A 22,313-nucleotide genomic window follows, 5' to 3' on the forward strand; every position below is an offset into this window, starting at 1 on the left:
TAGTAGCCCGGGGGGTTCGGCGCGGGTGGGCTGGCCTGATGGCCTAGCTGGGCCAAGGCCCAGCGGGGGAGGGGGTTCCTTGTGTTTTTTTTTGGTTGTTGTCTTTTCTTTTTCTGTTTTATTTCTAGTTTCTTTTATCTTTTTAGTTTTTACAAAAATCACCGCTAGTACCTAAAGTAGTATTTATAAACAAACTGCTGTTACATCAATTCTTCACCCATAATAAAATATCTTAATATTTTATAAAATCCAATAGGTATTTGTTTAATTGTTTTCACTCCTATTTTAATTAGTTTAGAGCCCTTAAACATTTTATCAAGGTTTGGTTTCTCCATCGTATTTACACATGATTTATTTGACCCACCTTGAACATTTTGGTTTCATTGTTTGAAAACATTTATTATTTGCCTTTAATTGAAATTGAATTTGAATCGGTTTCGAACTAACACGAGATTAGTGATAGTAATCGAAGTGACGTGGCATCATTAGCAGAGAATTACGGTAGCTTAATTATCCGGGCGTCACAGCGCACCACCCGAGCCGATGACTCTCCCAGGCCAAGGCCACTCCAGAACGATGCCTCCAAGAAGGATCACGACACCGGAGCGCCGCCATCATCCGCTCCAAGAACTGGAGCAAGGGTTTCCCTCGAAGTGAGAGAGAAGAGGTCGAAGGCCCTCGAACGACGACGCCTCCAAGAAGGTGTGCGGCGCCCATAGGCGTCGCCGCCGCCAGCTTCGGCCAATGCCGGAGCAAGGCTTTCGCCCCGAGCAGCCAAAGGAAGCCCTTCCCTTGAACCGGCACACGAGAGCCACCGCCCGCCTGAACCACCAGCTACCATCAGAGCCAGGAGCCGCCGATCAGAACATCCTCGCCACCGCCACCTGCACCACGCAGAGCCGCCGACCAGGCCACCCTATCACCACCGCAGGAGCCAGAACCAGCCACGTCTGGTCAGATCCGGCGCCACACACAACAGCTACAGTCAACCCACCGGCCAGCACCAAGCGTCCCTAGCACGTCCGAGGGCCGACGCACTGCCGTAGAGTACCGGCGCCCCGAGTTCCAACCGTGGCATTGCCCACGCAGCCACACCACGGCTGCCGTAGCTGAAGAAGAGGTCCGGGGTCGCCACCCCGGCATCCGAGCATCACAACCCCGCCGTCACGCCCTCTAGATACCAGGAGATTTGATGATAACCCCCCAGGCCACTTAAACCCCACATGTCAGAGACAGCGGCGGGGGGTATATGATCAAGGATTGGCCAACAAGGGGGGTTATCGTCAATTATCCCCTAGATCCACGCACGGCCACCAGCCTCCCGCGCCAGATCCGGCCACCAAACCCGCGTCGGAGGGCCAAGCCGCCGCCCGCGCCTGACCGAGGCGCCTCCTCTGCCAACACCGAAACAGAGCGCCGAATCCCGCGATTGGAGACGCCAGATTCGTGCCCGCGCCTCCCTGCGGTCGTCCCTCGTGCGAAGCCCCGGAGCCAAGCTCACGCGCAGCCGCCGCGCCAGATCCGCTCCGCCCGCATGCCGCAACATCCGGCCGTCCTGGGCCAGCGCCCAACGCCGAGCAACTCCTCACCCGGCCACGCACCTCGCAGCGCCGCCTTGCCACCTCGCCGCGCCGCCCAGAGCGACCACCAGCTCGAGCTCCCACCGGTGTGACGGCCCGCGCCGCTCGACCAGGAGGAGGCGGAAGAGGGCCCCGCCGCCGCCGAGCCGCGCGGGCTTCGCCCGGCGACTCCTGCCGGCAGCGGCGAGGGGAGGGGAACACCGGTGAGAGGCGCTGGCGGCGGGCTAGGTTTCGCCCCCTGGTCGCCCGCGGCAGCGACCGAGGACGGCCCCCCTGCGGCGATTCTTAGGGCTCCTTTGATTGACAGGGTTTAGGAAGCGCGGGAATAGGAAACATACAGGAATAGGATGTACCTTCCACTGAAATCCTACGTTGGGTAGCAAAACAGAGGATTTTTTCTAAGAAATCCAACCTCAGGCTTGTTTTCCTGTAAAAATGAACTAACAAGTTCCTATAGGATTGGTTCCAATCCTAAGAATCAAACAACATGTAAAGGGAAAATTCTATAGGGTGTCAATCCTGTAAAATTTCTATGCAAACCCTATAAATCAAAGAAGGCCTAGTTCCTCTGTTCCAAGTGAATGCTGCTAATGATGGTACTGACCGGAAAGTGCTCTTACTTTCCCGCATTTTCCAGAGGGATGGAGGAGCGATTGTACTTGTGGAGTGTGGACGATGGAGCAGAGTCGACAGATGGATATAGACGCATGCGTGGAGGAGCAGCATTGACCTTTTTCTTAGGTCCTTTTTTTCTTGCAATAATAATACTAGTAGGAAACTGTGAGCAGTAGATGATTGCAGGGTAGATCACATGGAAGTGCAACCGTAGGCGAGTGATGACTCAGGCCAGAGCCCACAACCAACCACAGGAAGAGGACTCCACTTATCCTTTCACTAGTAGAAGAGCAGGGTAGACGACGGGCATGGAACCGTAGGTGGCTCAGAGGCCGGAGCCGACAGGCATAGGTAGGGGCCGTGGGTACTACCACTGCTGCACCGCCATTACTGGGAGGCTCAGTGAGACAGTGATCAGTCCTGGCGTGCGGCCTAGCATCGTCACGTAGCAAGTGCATTTATCTGGTGAGGGACCGGCCGTCCGACTTACACGTACATGTCGTCGCAAATCAAGGAAGAGAAAACACACTCTAAAAACCGGTGTGCCTGTACGTGCATGTGCCATCGTGCAGATGCAGTCTGCTCGTACGGCGACGTAAAGAGGCTCTAGCTACCGGCATGACGTGCTGGACGCCACGCGTCTCGTCATCTCGTCTACGTCATAGCACTCGTCTATGCTCAGCTCGCTCGGTTCGCTGAACCCCTGTTCAGTCGACTGAAAACTTATTTCGGGTCAATCAATTCGTTTTCAGCCGTCGATGCAAAATCAACGGCCAGATGACCTCCTCTAACCTTTGGCCTTCCCTTTCTTCTTCCCCAGACCGCCCACATACCACCGGCTGAATCGTTAGACTCCGGCGCTCGTGACAGGTGACGCTCCCGCGCCAGCTTCGCCGGCCGAATTTCCCGGTGAACCAACACCCTCCCTCACCCCGCACCCAAACGGCTTGGCTGATACTCCCTTCCCAAAATAATCGACGGACTCAATTTCCAAATTCAGGTGACCTACGTCCACTAAACTAAATAAATAAATACAATGGTAAATGAAAAACCAGACAAGTTGGTTTGTGACAATTTATCGTACCGCTGGATATAATCTTCGTCTTTTTGTCTCCGAAACCGACTAATTAACGGAAAAGATAAATCACGAACATTTGGAATTTGCCCATGACCAATCAAACATTTTTCATGGCAATTTCATGCGCCATGGGCCTGCACTTTTGCTCGCAATCCTTTTTTCTTTAATAAATTATTTTAATAGAAGAACGACCAAAATAAAAAGACTGTTGACAAACTAACCGAGAAAAAAAATCATAGAGCGTAATACGCACATAGCCAGTTTTGATATTGTCATGCGGTATCCACAGTCCAACCAGACCCTTACATGTGATGTCTGCTTTGAGGGAAGTTTGAGCTTCCTACTCCTCGCGCCACAGCCTAGTTTGAAGTAGCCTGACCTTCCACTCACCGTCGGCAATGGCCAGGCAACCACTAATGCCTCGCCCGGGCCTCTGGAATTCCCACGGTTGCTCATTGGATGGCCGCCACGCGGCATCATCTCCCAGCAGCTTGCGTGTGAGCAGGTTGGGAGGTGTGAAAGTAGGCGAGAGGTATGCAAGCAGGGCGCCATAGTGTTTCTCACTGGGAGACGCGTCCTTTGATCGCCCGCCGTCAGTCGTCTGCCACCTCCCCAACAAGTGTCCCCAACTACCTCCTTAATGGCACCCGTAGCTGCCTATACAACACGGCGCCTTTTGGTCTCTCGCTTCAATCCTATCTCCGGTGCCTCCCATTCCAATCTTGCCCTCCTTCAATCCACGGCCTAGTTCTTCGTCCACGACGCACTCGAATGAATCCTCCATCGTATTCAGTTTTGGGGTGAGGTGGAGGAGTATCCCGCGGATGCCCACGGATTCTCTGGCCCCCTTTTCGGAGCACATGGACGCTGCCCTCGAGGAGGTCGCGCGGATGGACGTGCATATGGAGCAACACATTTGGGCCGCCATGACCGCACCATCGCAGACGAACATCGCCGTCCGGGCAACACCGTCGAGGCGCATTTTCAAGCCATCCGGGCCAACATCGCCGCATTTCTATGAAGTCGTGATGGTGGGGGTCGAGATGGCGGTGGTGCCGTGGTGGTGGCTGCAACTAGGCGGTGGACGTGGCCGTTGCCATATGGCTGCTAGTTTAGCTATAATTATTAGGTGTTATATAAACATAAGTCATATTATGACTAATTTTCGCTCCCATTTTTGAATGAAGTTGTTGTTTCTGAACCTGTTCAATGTATTCGTCTGAATTTGCTGGGAAGAACCTGTGGCTCAACGAGAGAGGTGGGTCCCACTTGCAGGGCAAATGTGAAGTTAGCATTATGACGAAAATGTGTTTGTGGTTTTGGCTCGACAGATGCTGCCAATACAACGACTCTCTACTAGAGAGTTTATCTAAGAGTTCTGTTAAGAGTTTAATTAGGATTACATGGGAACTACTCCCCCCATTACGGTTTAGAAGACGCGTTTGAAAATTCTCTGAAACCTAGGGGATTATTTATTGATTGTGAGATGGGCTACAAAATAGCATTAACACTACGCATGCATATAGAGATAGTATATCGGAGTAATAATTAGCTACTAAAAATAAATGCAATGCGTCCTAAACCTTGTCTATTGTGGAAATGCACGCAAATTTAATTGTGCTTTCTAAACCGTGACGGAGGGAGTAGCTAGCCAGAGACAGTGCAAAGCTAGTGCGACCATTAATCTAATAGAAGAGGATTGAGCACGTGCGCCGGCCGCCGCGCGCTAGCTCAGGGTCAGCTAGCACGCACCACGGCGGAAGCCCACAGCCCCTCCGGCGACGTCATAGAGCACCTCGTGCGTCTGCTGCTGCACGTTGCCGATGAAGCCGAGGGCGAAATCCGCGGCGACGGGCGCGAAGGCGAGGCATCCGTCCAGCAGCACGGCCAGAAGGTCAAGCTCGATGACGGCGCCGCCGTCGAACACCAGGGAGACCGCGGGCACCGTCACGGTGGTGACCCCCACGAAGTCGAAGCAGGTGTCGAGGTTCCCCGTCGGGGCGCGCGTCTTGTACGCCCTCATGGCGTTCCTGAACGCCAGCCGCAGCGCGCGGTACGCGGTGGGGGGCAGCCGCGTGATGATGGCGCTCGAGTCCATGACCGTCCCGCCGGAGAAGACCACCGGCGGCACGTTGAGCCGCCGCCCGGCGACCTCGATGCCCTGGAGACGCACCACGTAGATGGTCGGGTTGATGACGTTGGCGTTCCTGACCAGCGGCGTGGTCGCGAATGTACTGCCATCGTCGGCCGGCCCGCCGATGGAGAGGAAACCGGCGGCGCTGGGCCCCGGGACGCAGTAGGAGAAGGCGTTGCCGTAGGCGCGGGCCGTCTGCGAGAGGAGCGACTGCGGCCCGGCGCCGAGCGACATGGTCCCGGAGGCCTGGGCGCTGAACTTGCCGCGCACGGCGTGGCTGCACCCGAACCGGAAGTTGAGGAAGGTGGTGCTGGGGCTGATGGTCAGCGTGTCGGTCATGTACGTCCCCAGCGTCAGCCGGTGATCGCTGTACTCGATCCGGTACAGGCAGTCTCCCGTCGAGTTGGCCCTGGAGCAGCCATTGGCATAGTTGCCGAGAGATCGGCAGGCGCGGGAGCCGCAGCGGACGGGCGCGCCGGTGCTCGACCTGTATTTTCAACAATGGATATTACATGACTGCATCAAGAAGACAGTACTACAAAATTAATAGAACCAGTGGTGCTTTGTTGACCTGCGGGGATCGAAGAAGGCGTTCCGCTGCGGGTAGCACTGGGGGATGGGGCACGGGAGGCACTGGATCCACGGGACGTCCTCCGTCGTGTCGATGGCCATGGTCTGTGCCAGGATCATTGGGTCGTCGTCGTCGTCGCCGTCGATCACCGCGCCGTAGCCAGAGCCAGAGCCGATGCCGAAGGTCCCTCGGATCATGAAGTCCACCTGCATCATGTCCACGTGCGGCCTGGCCGGGTCGAGCACGTCGTCCACCTCGCCGGTGGCCTTCCTTCGGACGTAGTCCGTGCGGGCCTGATCCCAGCGGAGCATCTCGACCAGGGGCGGCGGCGTGCCCTCCGACGGCGAGCACGGGCCGTACGGCCGGTGCAGCGGCACCCACGTACCATTCGCGGATGGAGTCACTGCAAAAAAGAAGCAGCACCATGCATCACGGCTATGGTTCTCGCAACACAGCTTCATCCTCTCGTCTACCTAGTACGTACGTACCCTTGAGGCCGGAGCAAATGGATTTTGGCTCCATCAGGTGGCTGGTCTGCACCACCATGTAGCGCTGGCGGCGGCGTACCGGATCTGCTCCTCCGCCATGCGCAATGGCCGAACTAACGGACAAGAGGAGGAGGAGGAGCACGCCGAGTGCTACTAGCGGCGGGCTAGAAGCACTGGCCATGGCTTCCTCTGTGATGTCGCCGTTTCCAGCCGATCTGGCTCTACATATGCTTTCATGCCCTCAACGTGTCGTTTGCACTGTACTTGTTAAACCAGTTAACTAAGACTAAGACTTGTTCAAGTCTAAATGATGACGCCGGGGGCCAACAACGGTGTCCAGAAGGGATGCTGCGTCAAGGAGGAGCCGCCATCCCTGCCACGCCTCAAGGAGGAGCCATCAGTCCTGCCACGAAGCCAGACGAGGCGCTTCGTCCAGCTGGCGTCCCCATCGCACTGATTCCGGCGCGTCAAGGAGGTGGCATTGCCACCGCCGCTACGTCGGCAGTCCAGGTGCCAGTGGGCCCAGTCGCCGTGAAGGAGGCGAAGGCGCCCTCCCCGGTAATCGCCAACACTCGCGGCTACCTCCTTCACTACCTCAGTCGCTGTAGGGGTGTCACATCCTCGCGCACCATGACGCCGGCCGACATGACGGCAGACCAGGAGGCGTGGCGCGGCGGGCGGCGTTCACAATGTCACACGTGGCGCCGGATTGGGTCCGCATCGACCCCGTCCTTGTGTTGGCATTGATTGAGGATCGGTCTAGAACCACCGTGTTGACGGATGCCGCCGCCGACGTCGGATCAACAACCAGCTCTACAAACTGGGGTTGGCTGAATCCGAACGCTTGGCCTGCCACCTTGCTCGCAACGGCAAGGGAGGGCAGCGCGGGCCGGAGTATGCGTCCGACCCTCGCCAGGCAGACGTAGCCGAGCAGATGCGCCGCGAACGCGCAACGACAGCCAATCAAGTCTACCGCGACACCTAAAGGCCTCCAAACATTGAAGGGACAACAACTATGGTGGAGGTGCCGAAGGCCTCGGAGGCCATGCCTACGACGTCATCATCCGGTACCTCACTTAATATAGTTTAAATTTTATACGGTTTAATTGAACTTTGTTAATTTTCATCTTTTTGGTTGAAAATATCAAATTAAATAAAAATCGTGTTCCGTCCTTTTTTGAAAAGTCTGTTTTAACTGGGACGGACGTGTCCATGGATATTTGATATGTTCGTTGTGATACACGATGTTTGAGTTGGCCTAACTCATTCAGCAGCCGGAGTAAGGCGCGGTGTATGGGTTGAGTTCTTTTTGTTTTGTTGACAAAGTGTATGCATTGAGAGTAATTACAATGCGCAGTGGATAACACTGTATGATGGATATGGATCCACTTGGCGAGAGGCAGGTCGATCAGGTGCCTGTGCAGTCACCCGCAAAAAAAAAAAAAGGTGCCTGTGCAGCGTGCAGTGCCTCCAAAAGTCCAAATTAAAGACACGATGAAAGCGGTCTTCCCCTCGATCGTCTTTAACTACTTCAACAGTGTTGCTCTCGTGCCCAACGTCCCTGCACCGAACACATGCTTGCTCCAGCACGTAGTTACTGCTCGTCTACCACCTGTGCCGGTTGCCAGTGCATGCATCTTTAGCTCCGACCTGACCTGCCACCTTCCATCAATTTTCTCAAAGGACATGTCCTGCTTCTAGGGCAGTACCACTACGTAGCTAGATAGCCCTAGCCCAGCCATACGTACCAAGACAGCTAGCGTCGCGTGTAGTGAGTGAACGGTAAACCTGCCACGGCGAAAGACTCGGTAGCTCGCGCTGCTGCTGCTCGTCGTGTCGTCGACAGTGGTGAAACATGCACAATTAATTGGAAGGAGTACGTGCTGTCTCAAATTAAACTCACACTGGCAGGCATGCCTTATCAATCGATTCTACCATACACTACTCAGTAAATAGATTGCAGATAGCTACGGCATATCTTGGTTGATCCATGCAGTAGGCAATGGATGGCATCACCTAGCTAGCTACCGTCGGAGCTGGCCTCAGTTCACACGATGGCCGGGGCCTCCGACTTGTCCAGGCACGGCGCGTCGGTGACCACGACGCTGGCGTAGTCCGGCGACGACGAGGAGGACGAGCCATCGACGGCGATGGTCACCGGCCAGCAGTAGTACGTGGCGAGGTCGCTGGTGGTGACGTAGTCCCCGCTGGCCATGGCCACGTGGCTGTGGAACACCCCGCGCAGCATCATCTCCACGCCGTCGACGCTGCGCCCCTCGAAGAGCGCCCGCACGTACCGCATCGGCACGTCCTCGCCCGGCGTCATCCCCACCCTCACCATCGCCTCGTGCGCCGTCCGCTGCAGCACCGGGATGGACTCCGGCAGGTCGAACTCGGCGATCTTCGTCGGCGACGGCGACGACGCGCTCGTGACGTCCGTCAGCCGGACGGTGACGTTGGTGTACTCGACGGAGGCGCGCCCGCTGGGGTTGTTGGCCCTGAGGACGAAGTTGAGCGTCACCTCGTTGCGCGGCGGCGGCATCGACGGGATCCAGTCGACTGCCACGCGGCCGCCGGAGAGCTTGAGCTGCAGCTTCTCGGGGCGGAGCATCACCACCACGGCCCGAACGATCACCGCCACGGCCAGCACGGTCACCACGGACGCCACAGCCCACCGCGCCACGTACAGCCATCCGAACCTCCTGGTCGCTGTCTTGCTCTGGTCGGTGGCTGCCATTTGCATCGGTCTGGAACTCTGGATGTGCCCGTACAAGTGGCAACTACTGCCTAAGCTACAGTGGTTAGAGATGCACACGTAGCATGCATCAATGAGCTAGCTACCACTGCGTACGTCTTCGTGAATGAGATCCACTTCCGGTATCTATTTATAGATAATTTGCTCTTAGCGAGCGATTTAATTATACGCGCACATGTATAAGAACATCTCTGATCTCTAAAAAATAAAGGAGTGACTGCCCAGTAAAGCTTGGTGGAGTAGTTTTACCTCTCTAAATTTTGGTTGTTTCTAGCTAATCTCCTAAATTTAGGAGAGTAAAACATAATCTTTTGCCTCCGTTTTGAAAAAAATAAAAATAAAAAAGAAACTAGTTTACCTATAGAATCGAATGCTAGACCTCGACGGCATGAGCTGGTCGGTGAAGCACTCAAAGGTGCCGGACCTGTGACCGACGGTGTCGTGTCAAGAGGAAGCGGTTCATGCGCAAGTATGTGCTCAGCTCATGGAAGATGCACACCATCCCACTAGTATATAGATAAACAGAAGCATATATTTGTCAAGGAAAATATATGACGCCAAAAAAGGTTAATCGAAACATACATACTTGTGATATGATTTTCCAATATTTACCATGAGAAACACAATGATGCAAACGATTGGTATAACGGACTTCCCATTAAACGAATCTTGCATTTTGGAAATAATGTGAAACAAAGGGACCGGAGCAAAATCAATGGCTTCCTCCGTCAAGACTTGGTCGCAAATCAAATGGCCATCAACTAGATTTCTTACACCAACACGAGATTCAAATTAATGGCTAGGATCACACCGAACACTAACCCTTCCTCTTCCTTCGCCAACCATCTATCTTGTCCGAGCAATGCTACACCTACGTAATACGTAATTGATCTGGTGGCTGGCAGTTTTTGGTTGAAGGAAATCAAGGGAGGGCCCCCACCTGGTTGAATTTTGGGGTGGAGGGTTCAACTAAGGCAAGTTACGTAAGAGCATGTATGCTGTATGTAGATGTAGCATTTTTTATCTTGTCTTGATCCTATGTTCTGGAAGGCAAACGTAAGCCCAAGGTTCATAGCAAAAAAAAAAAAAACATAAGCCCAAGGTTTCACTTAAAAGCCCGTCCTCAGAGTCACACAATCCTAGCCCACCATAACTCGCCTTTCCTTGCACCATCATGTTTTGCCACTGGCTTTGGCTCGAATCTCATCTCACGTCCACATGTGATGTTGCTTCTATATCTCCAACGGCTCCGACTTGAATCTTGTCTAGTATTCATCCAATGTCGCCATATCTACATCACTGCGGGCATATATACCTGGGCCGCGCCGCTTCCGCGTTGTCACAGGCTTAGGATCGGGTTAATCATAATCGAGGAAGTTGAGACATAAAGAGAATATTTCGTTGCAATTTGTTTATTAACAAATTGGGTTTATCTCAACTAGAAATTGGCAAACACGTCTAAAAATGAAACGAGTGGGTGCGGCTCGCGACTCCACGGCCTCACGAACGCCTACCCCGCAAAAGTCGTACGGAGACACACTCCACAATCTCGCAACCTTCTCGATAAGTGTTTTTCGAGTGAAACTCCGTTTGAAATTTCAGCGAAACTAATCGAACACGGAAATATATACGTGCGCGGGAGGGTTTACAAACTTACAACACATCATCAGCTCATTGAACACTCGTCAAGTTGATGTATTTGCAAGCTTCTACAAAGTGTTGATTCGTTGCTTGAGTGCTATGCATGGAATATACGTTTCCGTGATCATTTACTTCATCCGTGTCTGTTTTTTAAGCTGCAATGTACTATGCTCATCAACAAGTTATGATGTTGTGGAATGTTTGAGACTTCATGTGCTCCTGTTGCTCATTTTCTAGCACCGGCGAGTAGATGGTTGTTCTGAGCTCTTGCCGCTGGCTGGCTGAACGACGGGACGGTGATCACAGCGGGGAAAGTTACTCCGCTCTGCTGTGCGTTGTGCTGGAGCAGCTCACAGGGACAGGGCTGGGACCTGGGATCCACGCGGGCAAAACCCCGGCCCGACAACGGATCGGGATCACATGGCAATACCCGGCCTGGTTTCACCCCGTCAGAGCATCTCCAACAGGCGCGACAAAAGATGCGTCCACACGGTAAATTTTGGTTTCAGCGTGCGCCGGCTGGTTTCGCGCGCTCCAGCGGTGGCGGGAACTTACCGCGCGCGGGAAGCGTTTGCGCGCGCGCGGGAGAAAGCGGCACGCGGCGCGGTAGATTTGACGCGCCGCTTCGCGCGCGTCTATAAAATCCCGCGCTCGCCACACGCACAGAACACAACCACATGCCCTCCCCTCGCAACCTCGCCGCTTCACAACCTCGGCGCTTCGCCACGTCGCCACTTCGCCTCTTTCCGCGCCACCATGCCGCCACGCCGCCGGGGTTCTTCGGGCTACCGCGGCGTCCGCGAGCGCCCCAACGGCTGGTACTCCGGCGAGATCCGATCCGGCGACGTCCGGCTCGGCCTCGGGTCGTTTCGGAGCACGTACGAGGCGGCCCGCGCGTACAACGCGTCGGCGTGCCGCTTGGACAGGCCCCGGTCGCAGATGAACTTCCGGAACGTCTTCACGCGCGAGCAGGCGCAGCGCGTCGCCCCTCCGCCGTGTCTCATCACCGACATGGACCGTGCCGACCATGCTCGGCGGCAACGCCACCTCCTCATCGCCGAGGAGGACGAGCGAGCCATGGCGGAGTGGCGCCGTCGCCACCCGGAGGACGTCGCCGACGAGCGTGCGTACTGGGCGGAGATGACGGCAAGGCGCCGCGTGAAGCGGGCGGACCGGCGTCGGCGGAAGGCGTTGGCGAATGCGCAGTCCGATATCGTTGCAGCAAGTGGGAGGTCGATCTTCATGTCAGACGATGAACATTGGTTGGACATATGGCTCGATATCTCGGACGACACCGACGAGGATGATGATGGTGATGATGGTAGCGACTTGGAGTAGTTTCTATCTACGGCTTTGCTAGAACTCATCTAGCTGAGTTTTAGTTATGTCTCATTCACTTTTATAGCCATTGGATTGATACTATAAGATGCGTGTGTGCTGATGTGGTTTGTAGTACTATTTTTATCTGTTTTTGTTTTCAGGTGAATGAGACCAAATTATATCTCATCTAGATGAGTCCTAGACACTCTCTTCTATCTATGTATGTCGTAGTAGTTTCTATCTAGTTGCACCATAGTTTTATCTATCTATATTTTTGAACTATCTATCTAGTTGCACCGATGTAAAGTACCTTTGTATCATTTTTATCTATGCAATATGTCGCTTATCTATGTAAAAAATGTTGTAGAATGAGCGCGTGCTGCATTTTTTGCGCATTGCTGGAGCGGAGCGCGCGCTGCATTTTAACGCGGCTACTGGAGCCAGCGCTGCGCGCTGCAAAGCAGTTTTTAGCACGCGGCGCGTTCGGCTGTTGAAGATGCTCTTACCATCTCGACTTCTGCACATGCACCATACAAAGTCCACACACACATCTACAGCTTCTAGCTAGGAGGGGAGAGCAAGTTTTGATTATCCATGGCGACTACCACTGGGAAGCTCACTGATGGCGTGTGGGGCCCGAAGCACTACATCCTGACGGCCATCGCCGTGAGCGCCGTGGCCGTCGTGACCTCCGTCATCCTCAGCCCCGCGCGCCTCGTCTTCTCCGTGACCGCCACCTCCACCAACCAGCTCCAGGGAGCGCCGGTGTTGATCCTAAACTTCACCATGGATGCTGCCAACCCGAGCCGCCGCGCGGGGGTGGAGTACAGCTCCCTCACGGCCCGGCTGCCGGTGTACAACGCGAGCCGCGGGGCGGACGCGTCGGTGCAGACGGTGGTCCACCAGGCCATGCCGCTCCTCCAGCCGCCGGCGAGCTGGAGGCTGGAGCAGCTTCCGTGCGTCGGCCTTCTTCGACCTGCGCTTCTTGGTCAGTAACTCCGGCGGCAACAAGGGCGTCCGTGCCCAGCGGGCGCCTCCCATGAGCGTGCTGGTGAGGGCCCAAGTCCGGTTCAAGGTCGGGCTGGCCTACTCCCGCCCGTACGACGTCGAGGTGTCCTGCCAGCCCGTCGACTTCTTCACGGCCGCCGCCGCCGGTACGAAGGTCGGCTGCGTTGCCTGACAGATCGATCGATCTATGCCTAGCTGTTTGTGTCGATATGTGAATCTCTGTAGGTCTGCAGATCCATTTTGTTTCGACAGTCCAAATTTAAGTTCTCCAGGTGAATGGTTCTGCTTTGCTACCACGAGGATCGGCTGTGTTCTTCTGGTTTCCTTCCATCAACAGAATAGATTGCATTAAAGAAAACAGGTTTGCTATTTCACATCTAGATGTGAAATAGTTACCTTACATCTAAGTTCATAACCATTAGATCTCGTCCTATCTTCAAGATTCGCGCTAGTTGTTTTTCTGTCGTTGTCGTGCGTTTTTGCTCGCGTCCTCGTCGTTCGTCTGTGCGCGCGGCCCAACTCGAGGCTGGTTCCTATTCGGCGCCTTAACCGCCCGCTACAGTTGTTTCTACTAACGGGCGCATACCCCCCTTGTCACATTGGGCCGGCCCATTTTTGATTTTTTTTTGTTTTCTAAACATCAAAAACTCCGCGAGAGCTGGGTTTCGAACCGTTACGGGCGAGTTTCGAGCGCGACGCAACAACCACCAGGGCAGTTCAGCTGGCGTGATTACGTACAGGTTTTCTTTCTTCTTCTTTTCTTTTCTTTTTTTCTTTTTTCAAATTCATGAAACTTTTCTTTCTTCATGAGTTTTTCCTCTACAAAATCAATGGAGTTTTTCTCGAATTTGATGAGTTTGTGAAAAACTCGATGAACTTTTTTCAAATCGGATGAACCATTTAAAAATTCGATGAGCTTTTATCAAATTTGATGAACTTATTTTGAAATTTGGTGAACTTTTTTCAAAACCAATGAACTTTTTTTAAATTCGATGAACTTTTTTCAAAATCAGTGAATTTTTTTCTAATTCGGTGAACCTTTTTTCTAATCCGATGAACTTTTGTCAAATCCGATGAACTTTTTTTCAAATCGGATGAACCATTTAAAAATTCGATGAACTTTTTATCAAATTCGATGAACTTATTTTAAAATTTGGTGAACTTTATTTGAAAATCGATGAACTTTTTCTCAAATTCTATGAACTTTTTTCAAGTTCGGTGAACTATTTTCAATATCAATGAACTTTTTTTTTGAAAATCGATGAACTTTTATTGAAAATCGATGAACTTTTTTTGAATTCAGTGAATTATTTTTGAATTCGTTGAACTATTTTCGAATTCGATGAACTTTTTCTCAAACTCTATGAACTTTTTTCAAGTTCGGTGAACTATTTTCAATATTAATGAACTTTTTTCTTGAAAATCGATGAACTTTTTTCGAATTCAGTGAACTATTTTCGAATTCGGTGAACTATTTTCGAATTCAATGAACTTTTTCTCGAAATCAATAGACTTTTTTAAAATTCAATGAACTTTTTTCAAAGGACAAGAGTACATACTGTAGCAAAACAGTTTGTTTTTTCTAAGAAAATCAATACACACTGTAGCATTTTTTCGAGTGAAGAAAAAAGAAGTGATCGAGCGGGAGCCAAGGATCGAGCTGGTAGCTATCGAGCGAGCTGCGGGAGCGAACGATCGAGCGGGCAGCTAGCGAGCCAGCCGCGATAGGCAACGAGTGTTGCTGGGCCAGGCCCATGCGAGCGACGCGCGGGCGCTGCGATCGCTAACGAGCGCTAAAGGCGCCAAGGAGGAGGTCTCCAACTCGAGCGTGTTGTGTTGGTTTTGTTTGTTTTTCGCGGGCCGCGTTGCTTGTTTGTTGGGCTGGTGGGCTGTTTTCGTGAAACGAAGACGAGGGAGCGGCGTTCAGTTTTCCCACACGTTATATGTGCTCGAGGCGGAGGCGATTTCTGGAGAGGGTGCAGGAGAGGGAGACGCATCGTAGGTAGTTTGCTATTTCTTCTTCCTTGTTCCTCTTTTATGTGGTGTCTTTGTTGTTTTTTGTTCCTTGCTCACTGATTTTAGCAGCATACATCTGGGGTTCGCTCCTCAATGTCCCGAATTGTGGGTAGGGTCCGTTAGCAGCTGTACATTTTCGTTTTGTTTCTTGTTTGTTCGTCCGTAGATCTATGGTTCTTTCATCCCCTCCAATCTCCCGAAATGTGGTGTATGGTTCATCAATTTTTTTGATTCTATCTAAGAATGCTCTGCTTGTCTTCAGTTCATCTTTTGATTAAGTTATGAAATGATTAGTTTAGGAGTATGTTTGTCTCATCAGTGGGGTCCTAGGAGATGATTAGATTAGGATGTTTAGTTGGTCCCATTGTGTGATCTGCTTCAGAGATTCCAAGAAAAATAAAAAAAGAGAACATTTAGCCTTACATTTCTGCAATTTCCATGTGTGGATTCCTGTGATTTAAGCTGTCTGCAATTTCCATTTCTAAGAAGCAGAATTTAAATTCCTGTGATTTAAGTTGTCTCATCTCTGCATTTTTTTCATTTGCCGAGATGCCCAAGTGTATGCGTCCTGTACCACATTTTTACATTGATTCTGATTCTAAATCTAGCTATGGTACAATATGTTTATGCTTGTAGCTGAAACTTGTTGTTACATATTCAGAGTACTCCTCTCTGTAGGAGTAGTGTTTTCTGTTTGCTTGCTTGTCTGAAGATGCTTATCCCTGTAGATGAAACTACTTTTTGCTCTGTTGATATACCCCTGTGATATTTTTCTAGTTGTGCTGCTTCAGTTTGCTTACTTCGCTTCTGATGTTTATCCTGCTCTGTGCCAACTTGTGTTTTTATTTTATTATTGATTGACAAATTAAAGAAAGAAAATTTGGCACAAGATGAAATTTGTTCTCACCTGAAATGAAATGTACTCCAAATTATGGACATGTGCACAAGATCAAATCTGTTTCTTATTCCTGTTGTAATATGTCTCCAAATTTCCTGAATTTGGAGTTTGTGGCTGTCACAATCTCACAGAAAATGCCCGTTGCTCTGCAAACACTTTTTTGTGTGTGTTTCGCCATGTTTGTCATGTTTGCTCCATTTTGTTTGCAACTGGGACCCTTGACCCGCAACTAGGGGAGTATCCGCCGCCCCAATTGCAAGTCCAACATGGACTCGCAACTCGGGGGACGGGGGGTGTTTTTTTCGTGCCACAGTCGCAACTCCAACCCCGATTCGCCACTCCACCGGCGACTCGCAACTCAGGAGGTTCTGTATTCACCCCAATTGCAAGTCCATCATCGACTCGTAACTCAAGGTTTTTTTGTATTCCCCCTAGTTGCAAGTCCACCGTCGACTTACAACTCGAGTGGTTTTGTGTTCACCCTAGTTGCAACTCCACCCCCGAGTCGCAACTTGAGCTGGTAGTGTTTTTGTTTTTTTGGTTTTGGTGCCACAGTTGCAACTCCACCCCGACTCGCAACTCAAGGGGGTGTAGTTTTTTGTATTCGTCCCAGTTGCAAGTTGACCATTAACTCACAACTAGGAGGGTAGGTGTGTGTTTTTCTTTTTTCACGCCATAGTTGCAATTCCATCCCTGAGTCGCAAATCGAGGGGTGTAGTTTTGTATTCGCCCTAGTTGCAAGTCCACCGTCGACTCGCAACTAGAGCGGGCGGTAGTTTTTGTATTCACCCCAGTTGCAAGTCCATCATCGACTTGCAACTAGAGAGGGTTTTGTGCTCACCCTAGTTGCAACTCCATGCCTAAGTCGCAACTTGAGCGGGTGTAGTTTTGTAGTTGCCCCAGTTGCAAGTCAAGCCTTGATACGTCTCCGTCGTATCTACTTTTCCAAACACTTTTGCCCTTGTTTTGGACTCTAACTTGCATGATTTGAATGGAACTAATCTGGACTGATGCTGTTTTCAGCAGAATTGCCATGGTGTTATTTATGTGCAGAAACAAAAGTTCTCGGAATGACCTGAAACTTCACGGAACATCTTTTCGGAAATAATAAAAAATCCTTGCAAAAGATGAAGACCAGGGGGCCCACACCCTAACCACGAGGGTGGGGGGCGCGCCTGCCCCCCTAGGGCGCGCCCCTACCTCGTGGGCCCCCTGGAGCTCCTCCGACCTCAACTCCAACTCTATATATTTGCTTTCGGGGAGAAAAAAAACCAGAGAGAAAGATTTATCGCGTTTTACGATAGGGAGCCGCCGCCAAGCCCTAAAACCTCTCGGGAGGGCTGATCTGGAGTCCGTTCGGGGCTCCAGAGAGGGGAATCCGTCGCCATCGTCATCATCAACCTTCCTCCATCACCAATTTCATGATGCTCACAGCCGTGCGTGAGTAATTCCATCATAGGCATGCTGGACGGTGATGGGTTAGATGAGATTTATCATGTAATCGAGTTAGTTTTGTTAGGGTTTGATCCCTAGTATCCACTATGTTCTGATATTGATGTTGCTATGACTTTGCTATGCTTAATGCTTGTCACTAGGGCCCGAGTGCCATGATTTCAGATCTGAACCTATTATGTTTTCATCAATATATGAGAGTTCTTGATCCTATCTTGCAAGTCTATAGTCACCTATTATGTGTTATGATCCGTTAACCCCGAAGTGACAATAATCGGGATACTAACCGGTGATGACCGTAGTTTGAGGAGTTCATGTATTCACTATGTGTTAATGCTTTGGTCCGGTACTCTATTAAAAGGAGGCCTTAATATCCCTTAGTTTCCGCTAGGACCCCGCTGCCACGGGAGGGTAGGACAAAAGATGTCATGCAAGTTCTTTTTCATAAGCACGTATGGCTATATTCGGAGAGAAAATTCCTTATTTGACACTATCTTAAAATCTGCTTCCTTATTTGACACTGGAAAAGTTTTTCTTCCCTATTTGACACAAGTTCTAACTTTTATTCCCTATATGACATTTTCGTCCATTTTGAGCCTAAATGACATATGAAAAGACTCTTTTGCCCTTCATGTGGTATGTGTGTGGGGAGGGGGGGCAATAGCACACACACGCAGCATCAGTGCGAGGGCAGGAGCACACACGCAGCAACACATACACATGCACCAACACACACGCACGCGCACACACACGCAACAACACGCACGCGCGCGTGCACACACACACACGCACACATGAAGCAACACACATGCATGCGCACACACACGCACACATGAAGCAACACACATGCATGCGCACACACACGCACGCAGCACACACACACGCAGGTAGCACATAGGCACGCAACATCATACACACACACACGCACGCACGTACACATGCAGTAGCAAACACACATGCAGCAGCACACATGCACACACACATGCAGCAGCAGCACACATGTGCGCGTGCACCCAGGCACGCAACAGCACACATGCGCGCGCACACACACATACCGCATGAGGGGCAAAATCATCTTTTCAGGTGTCATTTAGGCTCAAAATGGACGGAAGTGTCGTATAGGCAATAAAAATTAGGACTAGTGTCAAATAGGGAAGAAAAACTTTTCCTGTGTCAAATAAGGAACCAGATTTTAAGACAGTGTCAAATAAGGAATTTTCTCATATTCGGAATACATGCCTACATTACATTGATGAATTGGAGCTAGTTCTGTGTCACCCTAGGTTATGACTGTTACATGATGAATCGCATCCAGCATAATTCTCCATCACTGATCCATTGCCTACGAGCTTTCCATATATTGTTCTTCGCTTATTTACTTTTCCGTTGTTATTGCTATCATCACTATAAAATACCAAAAACATTACTTTTGCTACCATTACCTTTTGCTATCGTTACCACTACTATCATATTACTTTGCTAGTAAACACTTTGCTGCAGATATTAAGTTTCCAGGTGTGGTTGAATTGACAACTCAGCTGCTAATACTTGAGAATATTCTTTGGCTCCCCTTGTGTCGAATCAATAAATTTGGGTTGAATACTCTACCCTCGAAAACTGTTGCGATCCCCTATACTTGTGGGTTATCAAGACTATTTTCTGGCAACGTTGCCGAGGAGCATAGCTCTATTCTTTGAGTCACTTGGAATTTATATCTGCTTACCATTATGAAGAAATTGAGAGATCCAAAAACTAAGATTTATCCCTCAACTACGAGGGGAGGTAAGGAACTGCCATCTAGCTCTGCACTTGATTCACCTTCTGTTTTGAGTAAGCTTGCGACACCTAAACCTGCTTCTGCTATTCGTTCTAATGTGTCGCATGTTATTGATGATGCCACTTCTGTTATGCATGATACTTATGATGAAACTACTTCTATGCTTGATACTACTGTGCCAGTTGGTGAATTTCTTAATGAACAACTTGCTAGGGTTAGAGAGAATGAAAATATTGAAACTGATAATATTGATGAAAGTGACGATGAAGACTCTTCCCCTAATAAAGATAAATCACATGTTATTCCTGAGGGTTATGTTTTTGAAAAAGAAGCTGCTCTAGCTATTTTAGCTTGCAAAGATAGATACGCGCTCAAGAGGTTATTAGCTAAATGGAAGCAGCAATCTCTTAATGCTAGAATGAAACCTGACACTGCTTTTGATACTTCACCTATTTGTGTTACTGATAAGGATTATGAATTCTCTGTTGATCCTGATATAATTACTTTGGTTGAATCTGATCCTTTTCATGGCTATGAATCTGAAACTGTTGTGGCACATCTCACTAAATTAAATGACATAGCCACGCTGTTCACTAATGATGAGAGAACCCGCTACTTTGATATCCTTAAAATATTTCTGTTCTCATTAAAGGGTGATGCTAAGATATGGTTTAATTCTCTTGATCCTGGTTGTGTGTGTAGTCCCCAAGATATGATTTATTACTTCTTTGCTAAATATTTCCCTGCTCATAAGAAACAAGCTGCTTTGAGGGATATATATATATAATTTTGTGCAAATTGAAGAAGAGAGTCTCCCACAAGCTTGGGGGAGGCTTCTCAAGTTACTTAATGCTTTGCCTAATCATCCTCTTAAGAAGAATGAAATACTTGATATCTTTTATAATGGACTAACCGATGCTTCCAGAGATTACCTGGATAGTTGTGCTGGTTCTGTTTTCAGGGAAAGAACACCGGATGAAGCTGAAATTCTATTGAATAATATATCGACAAATGAAAATAATTGGACACTCCCTGAGCCTATTCCTACGAAGAAAAGAGGTGTTCTATTTCCCAGTCCTGAAGATATGCAAGAGGCAAAGAAATCTATGAAAGAAAAAGGTATTAAAGCTGAAGATGTTAAGAATTTACCTCCTATTGAAGAAATACACGGTCTTAATTTACCGCCTATTGAAGAAACATATGATCTTAATCCATTACCTATTGAAGAAACTCATGGTCTTGATAACTCGGCACAGGTAGTAAAGGTAAATTCTCTCTATAGATATGATAAAGCTGAAATCCCATTTACTAAGTTTGCTAGCCCATGCTTAGATGAGTTTGATAAATTTATGGCTAAGTAAGAAGATTTTAATGCTTATTTTGGTAGACAATTGAAATACAATTCAAATATGCTTGAACACTTGGGTGATTATATGGCTAATGTCAAAGGTGAACTTAAACTTATTAGTAAACATGCTTCCATGGTTACCACTCAAGTAGAACAAGTACTTAAGGCTCAAAATGATTTTCTCAATGAATTGAATAGTAAGAATAATGATTATGCTGTTAGGGTTATGACTAGAGGTGGTAAAATGACTCAGGAACCTTTGTATCCTGAAGGCCATCCTAAGAGAATTGAGCAAGATTCTCAAAGAAATAACATAGATGCACCTAGTCCTTATGAAAGGAAGAAAAAGAAAAATGATAGGACTTTGCATGCTTCTAGTGAACCTGTTATTGATACACCTGAGAATCCAAATGATATTTCTATTTCTGATGCTGAAACACAATATGGTAATGAACCTGAAACTAGCGATAATGTTAATGATAATGTTCATGATGATGCTCAACCTAGCAATGATAATGATATAGAAATTGAACCTGCTGTTGATCTTGATAACCCACAATCAAAGAATCAACGTTATGATAAGAAAGACTTTGTTGCTAGGAAACATGGTAAAGAAAGAGAACCATGGGTTCAAAAACCCATGCCTTTTCCTCCCAAACCATCCAAGAAAAAGGATGACGAGGATTTTGAGCGCTTTGCTGAAATGATAAGACCTATCTTTTTGCGTATGCAATTAACTGATATGCTCAAAATGAATCCTTATGCTAAGTACATGAAAGATATTGTTACTAATAAAAGAAAGATACCGGAAGCTAAAATTTCCACCATGCTTGCTAATTATAATTTTAAAGGTGGAATACCAAAAAAACTTGGAGATCCCGGAGTACCAACTATACCATGCTCCATTAAAAGAAATTATGTTAAAACTGCTTTATGTGATCTTGGAGCCGGTGTTAGTGTTATGCCTCTCTCTTTATATCGTAGACTTGATTTGAATAAGTTGACACCTACTGAAATATCTTTGCAAATGGTGATAAATCGATTGCTATACCTGTCAGTATTTGTGAGGATGTGCCTGTTGTAGATGCAAACGTTACTATTTTAACGGACTTTGTTATTCTTGATATTCAAGAGGACGATAGTATGTCTATTATTCTTGGAAGACCCTTTTTGAATACTGCAGGGACTGTTATTGATTGCACTAAAGGCAATGTCACCTTTCATGTTAATGGTAATGAGCATACGGTACACTTTCCGAGGAAACAACCTCAAGTTCATAATATCAACTCTATTGGAAAAATTCCATCGATTATATTTGGAGGTTTTGAATTTCCTCTTCCTGCTGTCAAGAAGAAATATGATATTCTTATTATTGGGGATGTGCATATCCTCGTTGAGGTAACCTAGTGTTATTCGAAAATTCTCCGGTTCCATGTTATTCGGAATGACTTCGTTAACAAGACTTGATCAACCTTGTTAGTGGATTCCTTTTGATGAGCATGAGATGGATGAAACTAGAAGGCACAACCTTCTGTACCCTCCTTTTACTTTCTGTTATTTATATTAAATAAAATAAAAATAGTATTTTTCTGTCTGTTATCTGAATTATCCGTGCAATATAAAAATACCCGA

General features: G+C 49.0%; 3 protein-coding genes and 2 pseudogenes across 3 annotated transcripts; 2 read left to right on the forward strand and 3 right to left on the reverse strand.

Annotated features, from left to right (window-relative positions):
* Positions 1-521: 521 nt before the first annotated feature.
* LOC125518540 (uncharacterized) lies at positions 522-2,163 on the reverse strand (annotated as a pseudogene).
* A 2,587-nt stretch (positions 2,164-4,750) lies between these two features.
* LOC125520877 (aspartyl protease family protein At5g10770) lies at positions 4,751-6,771 on the reverse strand. Its single transcript, XM_048685921.2, has 3 exons — positions 6,467-6,771; positions 5,979-6,381; positions 4,751-5,894 (listed from the first exon to the last, which is right to left on the reverse strand). Exons 1-3 carry the CDS (start codon positions 6,645-6,647, stop codon positions 5,015-5,017), a joined length of 1,464 nt encoding a protein of 487 aa, XP_048541878.1. The 5' UTR covers positions 6,648-6,771; the 3' UTR covers positions 4,751-5,014.
* Positions 6,772-8,341: 1,570 nt separating this feature from the next.
* On the reverse strand, positions 8,342-9,413 carry LOC125522547 (uncharacterized). Its single transcript, XM_048687596.2, has one exon. The coding sequence runs from the start codon at positions 9,207-9,209 to the stop codon at positions 8,514-8,516; it is 696 nt and encodes a 231-aa protein (XP_048543553.2). The 5' UTR covers positions 9,210-9,413; the 3' UTR covers positions 8,342-8,513.
* A 2,205-nt stretch (positions 9,414-11,618) lies between these two features.
* Positions 11,619-12,351, forward strand: LOC147958674 (uncharacterized). Its single transcript, XM_087532245.1, has 2 exons — positions 11,619-12,183; positions 12,344-12,351. Exons 1-2 carry the CDS (start codon positions 11,619-11,621, stop codon positions 12,349-12,351), a joined length of 573 nt encoding a protein of 190 aa, XP_087388371.1.
* A 351-nt stretch (positions 12,352-12,702) lies between these two features.
* LOC147958675 (uncharacterized) lies at positions 12,703-13,916 on the forward strand (annotated as a pseudogene).
* Positions 13,917-22,313: the final 8,397 nt, after the last annotated feature.

The sequence above is a fragment of the Triticum urartu genome, chromosome 7A, assembly GCF_056163025.1.
Source record: "Triticum urartu cultivar PI428250 chromosome 7A, HENAU_Tu73, whole genome shotgun sequence".
NCBI classification, from domain to species: Eukaryota; Viridiplantae; Streptophyta; class Magnoliopsida; order Poales; family Poaceae; genus Triticum; species Triticum urartu.